We start from the raw sequence: 8,940 nt of genomic DNA, 5'->3' as shown, positions 1-8,940 counted from the left end.
AAACCTATTCAATCGACGGTCGAATTTGTGTTCCCTCACGTAAATCATCCATTCAATCTATGGTTTAGATTTAATCCAAATTTTAAGATCGGACGGTGCAGATTCCCGTCACAAATTTGTGACGGGAATCAATTGTGACAAGTAGCTTTTTTGTTAAGACAATGACAAAATAATTAGATTTATTAATAATAGATCGGACATCTAAAGTTCACAACTCAATTGTAAAATCTCATCTAGGTTCAAAAGAACAATGATATACCATATAAAAATGCAACATGACACACTATAGATTTGGGTTCCACATCCATGCAATGGATCTCACATTCATGCAGTATAGTATGTCATGTTACATTTTCATATTACATTTTCATGTATTATTTTTCGATTCAAAAAAATATATTAGTTCCAGAGATAATAATGAGATGATTAAATTCATTAATAATAGATTAATATCTAAAATTCGAAACTCAACTATTACAGTAAATTTATATTTAAAAAATTCTCAAATAAATAATGGACTTAAAAATGTCGTTGTTATCTTCACTTTCCGATTATACCGAATGCCAAATTTACAAAAAAACGTTAGGTGGAAAGTAGGAAACCTTACGAGATGACTAGTTGAGTTGCTTTAATAGAGCATTACCAATCCAACTCCAAAACGCAAGGACAAGTCAACAAAAAAAAAATTGATAAATTTCAATCAGTCTCATGGACTCAATCCCTAGGGTGGCCGATTCAGTCTCACGAAAGTTTTTCACCGACCACCAGGGTAAATCGAGAAGCGCATACGACGGCCAATCCAGATGTCCAACATCCTTTGATTGTGTTCCCCATATGAAAGAAAATTCCTATAAATACATCGTAGTTGGGGATCGAACCGCGGATTCTGGATCACAATTCGGATGTTCTACCGTTGTACCATTACCCCGGGACAAGGACAAGTCAACAAAGAACAGTGCTTTTGGACAGAAACCCACGGTTTAATTAAAATGACGTTGAGCCCGTTTCCAGATGTTTGTTTTCTATTGGAGATCCAGATCCATTAAGCCTTTCCCCCTTTTGTGTTTTTTATAAAATAAGACGTTTAAAAAAATTAGGAAATTCGAGTTCTAGTTGAACCAATCTTCTGATTAATTAATGTCATATCAATTCATACATTAAATAATAAATAAGAAACATATGCAATATAAATTATTAAGTCTATTGTTTCAGTAAATTTGTTATGAACTTTTAAATTTGTTAAGACTCTAATAAATCCCTATCAAGTTTGTTATCGAGTGATGACATAAATGTGTTTAAATAATTTATTTCATATGCTTGTATATTTAACTTTTCTACTCTTAGTAATGTGGATGATTTATCTTTGGGATTCTTTTCTTCTAAGTCGACGAGAAGTTCTATTGGCCTATCACTCAAACCCCATGCATCACATATTAGTTGAATCTTTGTCGATCTATCATTTACCCTTCCGATGGCTATCCAATGATCCCTTCCCTTCCAATGGTGGAGTCAAGAATTTTATAATCTTTGAGCTAAATCTGAATTGATCGAAAATTTCCAAATTATCTTCCTTTCTCATACATATTTTTTATTTTTTTATCATAAATTTTAATTATAGTTCCTATTTAACTCCGTAGGACCTCTAAACTAAAGTCTAGATAGAATAATATCTGACTCTACTCTTATTCCCTTCATATGGATGCTCGATGAGACCATTTTATCACGGCAGTGATTCTATATTGCAGTTATAAAGTTTAGAAGATGAATTTGATGGAATGAGTAGAGCTGTAAATGTAATACTTTAATTATTATAATTTTTTAAAAATAGGTAGAATAAATCACTCACTTAAAACTATTCATTTTACTTTTATAGTCCCATGTTAACAATTTATATATTATTATCTCTAATTTGGTATTCATTTAAGTTTTGGTCAAAATTTAATTATTTATTAATTTCTATAATATTAGAGGTCTATTTAGTCTTCTGAATGTTTGTGATGATTAGTTGTAGACTCATTTTTCGTCTCTAAAATATACTTCTGATTATAGAAATTTCAGCCAAAATTAAAACATAAAGTAAAATTACTCTTACTTTATTAAAATTATTGCACATGAAATATTTTTATATTATTTAGTGTTGTTCAATATGCCATATTCTTATTCAAATTATTTTATATTATAAATCAAAATCACTATACATTATCCTAATTTTGGATAAAATTATTTAATATTATCATAGTTTGGTAAAAATTAATATAAAAATAATAATAATTTTAGGATAAAAATGAGATGAGAATTATGTTAATATTTTTAAAATTAAAATATTCTTCTGATATAAATACTAATAAAAGATGCCCTTTTACTTTTATTTTAAAATTTTATTCAATATATATTTTTTATAATTTAAATATTTAACTTCAGGATCAATTAATTTTGAAATAGGTTCACATTTTACCGTTGAACATTGCCCGAGGCGTTAAATGTTTTTTTAATTATATTTTTTTTGATTTATTTTTTATTTTTTGATTTATTTATTTTTATAAATGATCGTGATTTTATAAATGATGAGATCGACTGTATAATAACGTTGGGATCATCAATTTCAAAAATATTTATTTTTAAAATATATAATTTTAGTGTGAAAAAATTGTCTTATTTATTTCGCTAGAAGTTAGGGATTCGAGTAGGCGTAGGGAGCGAGTGAGGGGAGCGAGTAGAGCGGCCGAGCAGAGAGAAAGGGCGACCGAAGCATGTAGAAGGCGTCGGGGCCTTCCTTTCCTCTTCCTCCTCCAAACAGAAGGAATCCATTGCTAGTGCTCCTTTTTGCCAATCTCTCTGGGTTCTATGCGTTCCGAGATGGAGCAGATCGCTTCCGTCTTGGATGGTATCAAGGGGTTTGTTCAAACCAGCGAGCGATTCGTCAAGGGCGCGTTCCAGAGTCAATTCGATGCACACCGCCAGAACCCGGTAAGCACCTCTCTTTCGTATTTTTCCCCCTTTTCTTTCTCAACAATTTCAGGGCATGTGCTCAAGTTCGTCTTCTTTTGTCTCTTTCATGTTTGCATTTGCTATCCGGTTGTTACGAACTCGATTGTACTGTGTTTTAGTATGCTGAGATCCAATGCAACGGTACTTGCGTCGTTCTTTTTCAAGAACCAAGTTGCTAGTGGATTTGTAACATCAGTTTTGCAAGTTATCCGAGTGTTGAAGTCGTGGAACAATGAATTTATTGGGTTATTCTTCTGTGTACCACCATGGGAAGCAATTTTGATTCTCAATTTTATTGCATAGTCGCAACTTATTAGCAGCTATATTTCCCTTCAATACTGTTCTGAAAAAAGAGATTTGATTAATCTTGGTTTTAACCAGCTTCAAGTCTCCCTGGTGTTGGAACTTCATGTTTCACAATAAGAATGGTCTGTAACAGCACTGTGGACATAAGGCTACAATTTCCATGCTGTCGATGATAGAGCCTAGTTGATTTACCCTAAATGACGATCAACTTATTCATTTGCTAGTTGACAGGATTCCGCCAACTGAATATGATGATTACACAGGTGTTTACACCCCCACGATCTAAAAATAAATAGGATTCCAACATGTGACCTGTTTTGTGCTCCCACCTGTTTGATCAGTGTAATAGGCGCTACCATGAAAGCCTTGTAATGCCTTCCCAGGTCATCAATCTGTGAGGACAGGTTAATGACAAAGTCAGGACAAGCAACAACCCAATTGACATCATGGCTCAGGCACGTGACAACATCTGACAATGTGAACCTGAAGATTTATAAATACGGGCCTTAGGCAATAGGAAGAGGGATTCTATTCCCCAAGTGAGAGATAATAGACTCAGCTCATGAATCTACCTTGTCTATGTCAGCCTCTTCCTGACCACCTTGGTTGAACCTGAAGGATGGCCCTAACCGATTTGTCTCAATCAAACTCTCTCTAACACCCATTCACCATGGATTCCATCCCTCAGCCATTTTCCTCTAGCTCAACCTTATACTTGACATAATCTGGCAATCCAATTCGAAGCGATGAACTATTTATTAATCTCGACCTTAGTAGATTGGTATGCCAGGTAGAGGGAGCCTGGCATGGAATCTCATAATTCTAGCGAGCATCCAAGCTTGAAGCCACCTTGGTCCTTAACCCGAGTGGCCACTGTGGGGGGCTTAAGTTTAATGGGGCAGAGGACCCAACCTCCTCGATTTCACAAAGGAGGTTAAGAAAATGATGGCCATTGATAAAGAAACATGGGAGTTGATGATCCCTCATTTCTCTTCATAATTAACAATAATACTCTAGGAAACTTATTAGGTTCTGGGTCAAAGAAGAGGCTAGAAGCACGTAAATGGATAAAACTTGCTCTTGAAGGTCAGGTTGAGCAATCTTTCAAGTCATAACTCCAGAACTAGTTGATCCAAGGAACTAGGGCCATGGTAGGATTGAAATTTTACTCTTGGGCTATTTAGGAAGAGCATAATCTGAAGAACTTTCAGGTGCCTAGTATGGATACATACGATGAGAATAGTGACCCAATTGAACATATGCACACCTTTAGGGTGAGAATGTCCATATCCAGTATCACATATGTCATTATGTGCTTAGTCTTCTCAACTTCATTACAAGGGGTAACTCAAAAGTTGTTTGTGCACTGACTCATGGGACAAATTGTCAGCTTTGAGGAGTTAACTTGAAGTTTTAAAGCCTACTTCATTGGCAGCCGATGAGTTGCCTGACTTGTCAACAACCTGATGTCTCTAAAGCAAGGTGGTAATGAGTCCCAAATAAGGATCTTGAAGAAATTCTTGAACAAAGCCTGGCGAGTAGACAATTAAAGTTCCAAATTGCTAATTGCAACCTTTAAATTTGCCTTGCACTTGTCACAGTTCCTGCATTCACAATACAAGAACCCCTTGTGAAACTATGTAGAAATGCTGGAGTGAGTGAGTCGATTTGCTACAACAGATGATGTTGCAAATTCCAAGATGTCAGAAGCAAGGCCTCATAGGCTGGAGGAGCCTCAGAGTCCACAACTGGACATACAGTCCTAGAACTTAGAGCAAGACCCCTAATGCCTGAGAAAGCAGAGGGAATCTCATTGATTGCTACATTGTCAGAAATCCTATCGAGATCAAGGACAAGAAAGATCACACCAATTTTTGCTTTTTCCACAATTGAACATGAACACAATGAACATGGATATGACACTGATGACTGCATGCGCCCAAGGCAGAAGATTTAAAAATGTAGTAGATCAACCTACACCACTTCCTCAAGGGTGAGGCATTGAGGAAGGGGGAGACAACTTGAGAGCCGGTCCAAAAGACGACTGATTTGATCATAGGGCTTGATAGCAGACAGGTCGAGCAATGTGAAGGCCAATGTTTATGAAAAAAGAGGCCTACCTACATCTCCTTGAGTGTGGCATCAGAGTATAGTTGTGATCTCACTTTCTCGGCAGAAGACAGTGCATGTTAAATGACAAATCACAGAGATACTCTTGTGTCACACTCCAGATTGTCAACTGCTTGGTAAATAGGATACCCATGGACACAGGAAACTCGATTGACATGCTTTACTACAATTCCTTCTTAAAGATGAGTTGCACTATGATGGATCTCAATGGGGAGATCATGCATGATTTTTATAGGTTTCACTAGAAATGCCATATAGACCTTGAGGAAGATCCCCTTGTCCTTAACAGCAGGGGAAGAACCACAGTTCTAAACCATTTAGGCACAATTCTTGGTATTTGATCTACCTTCTTGGACAGGCCTTCCCTTAATCGAAGGCAATGGTGCTTGTCTACCACATGACAATGAAGTTCCCGATTCACATTGGGATCAGAGTGGTTTAGAGTCAACCTGAAAAAGTTAAAAATGTGTTATAAGAATGTGAATCAACAAAGTCAGCGCTGTAGATTAATAAAGTACCCTTGCCAAGAAGGAAAGGTCGAGCAGAAGGAAAAATTTGAGGCAGCCAAGGGCTGCTTCTCCCTGAGACCAGAACCAGTGGAACTAGCTTAGGTCAAGGACTTTGTGCAAGGACCCAACCAGGTGTTAAGATTAGGCAGTGGACTGGCAAAGAATGAAGAGTGGGAGATCCTCCAGCTCCGTGCAAAGTTTCAAAGATATCTTTGTATGGACAACGTCTGGCAATATGAATTCAGATCTAAGGCTTATAAATACAGTATTGAGCAACAGAGAAGGGATCATGTTCCCTAGGAAGTGGACAAAGAGAGAAAGAAAGAGCAAAAGAGAGACGCCCGACAGCATGGCAGACTCAGCTCCAGAATCTACCTTGGCTATGTCAGCCTCTTCCCAACCAGCTTGGCAGATTTTTGACAGTCAGCCAAGCCTCTAATCAGTCTGTCTCAACCAAACTAAGTCTCCAGCACTCAATCTTCACCTTTGATCCCTTTCCTTGCCATTTTCCTCCAGCTCAGCCCTACACCCAACTTGCTCCCTCCCGCAATTCAATAGGAAGGTCTGTCATCTGTTAATCCTGATCTTAACAAATGGCACAATCGTATCAAGTTTTATGAAACAATTCCTTTTTATTTCTTTCAATAGAAATTGTTACATCTCTTATTTCTTTCCTATATAAGAAATTATTGTTCTGGTTGGCTACCTAGTAATGGTTAATTAAGCAACATTGAAGGGATAATTTGTCATTTAATTATTTTCATTAATGATTTACAGGAACAGTATGAACTTCCTCTTTCTCTTTCGAATTTTTATCTTTGCCATTTATTTTTTGCTTTATGGTATACTCTTAGATTTTCTCCTGATCCCTATTTCTTTGTTGGGCTCTTACTATATTTTTGTCTTATTTATTTTATTTTACACTGTAAATTCCTTTCAGATAGAGATTTTGAAGCGTTTGCAAAGAGAAACATTTTCTGACTTGATGAAGCTTAGGGATAGACAGGATAAAGTGGAACGTGTACTTTCTTCATTTGCTTCTTCCAAAGGAAGTCCATTCCAGGAATCCAGCACACAATTAAAAGGAACAATTAATGTGGGTGGTGCTTTACTTTTTCAGAATGATCAACAAGCACACGATTCTCTGGATAGCTTAGGAATAAACACCGGGATTGATGCAACGTTCATTTTTAAAACTAATCTCAGAGAGAAAGATGCCTTATTAGCTGAGCTTGTAGCTCATCAGAAGAACAACGTGCACTATGGCAACGAGTTCACCGGCAACTCTCTTGTACTATCAAAAATCATGTACCAAGCCAGTATAAGTGACCTGTTGTCTGTGATCTTAGTGCCATTTGGAGCTACTTGTAATGATTTTCGGTCCGATACAGATCAGTCACAGGTAAAGTTTTTACTGATGTGATTTACCTGAATGCCACAAGCAAGTTTATCTATGCTAATCGATCTGTTTATAGTTTTGGCAGGGCGAATGCCTTACTGGGTTATCTTTACCTAGGCCACCGCTGTTCAATCTTTGTCATGCCTATGGTGTTGGTTTATCTGTTAAAGCATCAAATTTTGCAGCATCTTTTGGTGAGCTGGTTTCTGGTTGGAACACACAAATGGATCCTGCTAGTCAAACCAACAAGTTGAGTACATTTCTACAAATATCCTCTCAATGTTTCGGAGAAACAAAACTCAGCTTGTCTGGTGTATGGCAAATGGCTTGTTCATTTTCCAAGCCACTTAGGTTTGGCAGATCCGCACCTGGTTCTAACTCAGGTAAAAAGGCAGTAGCATCTCTTTCTGGAGAGCAGGTGTTGAGAGGTACAGGTGGATCGGTATCCATGTTGCTGGACATCGATGAAAGTTCAAAATTTGGGGGATGGGTTGAAGTGCAGAAATCAAGTCCGGATCTGCTTAATTGGGCTGTCTTCTTCTCTGACGTATTGGAGAGGGAGATTGGATTTGGTTTGGCAGTGGGAGGAAACAGAAAAGCTCAATCAAGTTCAGTTACATTTGAAACTTTTTTAAATTTTTGTGTGGGCAAAAGAGCCATTGTTCAGCCAGCCCTGGTCTTAACGTTTAATGAGAGATGTCGAGCCGCACCTGCATTGGTTTTTCGGACTAGTTGGTCTATGTGATTGTGCGCAGCTAAAGCCAGCTACTACATTCGCTAATACGCACAAGAACACACACAATTCACAAACTCAACTTGTCGGAGGTTTTTCATTTAGATCTACACTCAAATTAATAGTCTTTGTTATTTATTCGATACAGCATTAGGGTTGGACGTAGATGTCATATTAGTAGTACATGTTTCTATTTGGAATATTATGAATGTGTCGTTTCTCCAATTGTGGTTCAATAGGTTTGATGACTGTGAATACTTTGTCAGAATTAGTATCTTTCATGCAATTAATAAGTTAGAAAAATAATAGTTGGTTAAATATAAAAATATTTACCAAATAGATTTGTGGATCAATCTTATACAATAAAGGGTGGATTTCTAGGCGAATTTGATAAGTCTAATTTACCGAACAATATTTAGAATTCAAAAAATTAAGTATGTAGGAGAGTCTTTCTAAGACGTATGTCTTGATTAAACTAAATTTAATGTGCTTGTCCACCAATCACTATATGCTAAAACTACTTAAGTTTGCCTTGGGGATATAGTGCGATGGTTAGGTCTGTCAATGATAGATCAAGTATTTGGAGTTCAAGACTCAATTATAATGAATTTGTGAAAATTTTCACTCAAATACGTAGAATGCTGACTCTTAGGTTAGGTCATCATTCGTATTTCCTTGATTTATTCTAATAGTTGACTCTTAGGTTAGGTCATCATTCGTATTTCCTTGATTTATTCTAATAGTTGACTCTTAGGTTAGGTCATCATTCGTATTTCCTTGATTTATTCTAATATTGATGAAAATTTTTGATGGGACGAAGTCGATCAAAAAATTAGTCATCTCAAAAATTAGTGGGCTCAAAAGGGCTAGATAGT

At 36.7% G+C, this 8,940-nt stretch overlaps 1 protein-coding gene across 2 annotated transcripts; it reads left to right on the top strand.

Annotated features, from left to right (window-relative positions):
• The first annotated feature begins 2,684 nt into the window (after window positions 1-2,684).
• LOC141832145 (uncharacterized) lies at window positions 2,685-8,274 on the top strand. Of its 2 annotated transcripts, none has more exons than XM_074719633.1 (3): window positions 2,685-2,967; window positions 6,874-7,335; window positions 7,418-8,274. In XM_074719633.1, the coding sequence occupies exons 1-3, from the start codon at window positions 2,845-2,847 to the stop codon at window positions 8,075-8,077; spliced, it is 1,245 nt and encodes a 414-aa protein (XP_074575734.1). In that variant the 5' UTR covers window positions 2,685-2,844; the 3' UTR covers window positions 8,078-8,274. The 2 variants fall into 2 exon arrangements, with proteins under 2 accessions (XP_074575734.1, XP_074575733.1); XM_074719632.1 differs by having other exon boundaries at window positions 7,409-8,274.
• Window positions 8,275-8,940: the final 666 nt, after the last annotated feature.

Source organism: Curcuma longa, chromosome 7, assembly GCF_044706935.1.
Source record: "Curcuma longa cultivar G26 ecotype Majalengka, Jawa Barat chromosome 7, ITB_CL_G26_1.1, whole genome shotgun sequence".
In the NCBI taxonomy this organism is placed as follows: Eukaryota; Viridiplantae; Streptophyta; class Magnoliopsida; order Zingiberales; family Zingiberaceae; genus Curcuma; species Curcuma longa.
Note: the sequence above shows the minus strand (reverse complement) of the source record. Positions and strands in the feature narration are given on the sequence as shown.

Bases quoted from the DNA above. Each gene is read 5' to 3' on its own strand.
- LOC141832145 (XM_074719632.1), top strand. From the start codon at position 2,845: ATGCGTTCCGAGATGGAGCAGATCGCTTCCGTCTTGGATGGTATCAAG. The intron at 2,968-6,873 runs GTAAGCACCTCT...AATTCCTTTCAG, and splicing joins ATGCACACCGCCAGAACCCG to ATAGAGATTTTGAAGCGTTT. The intron at 7,336-7,408 runs GTAAAGTTTTTA...ATCTGTTTATAG, and splicing joins CCGATACAGATCAGTCACAG to TTTTGGCAGGGCGAATGCCT.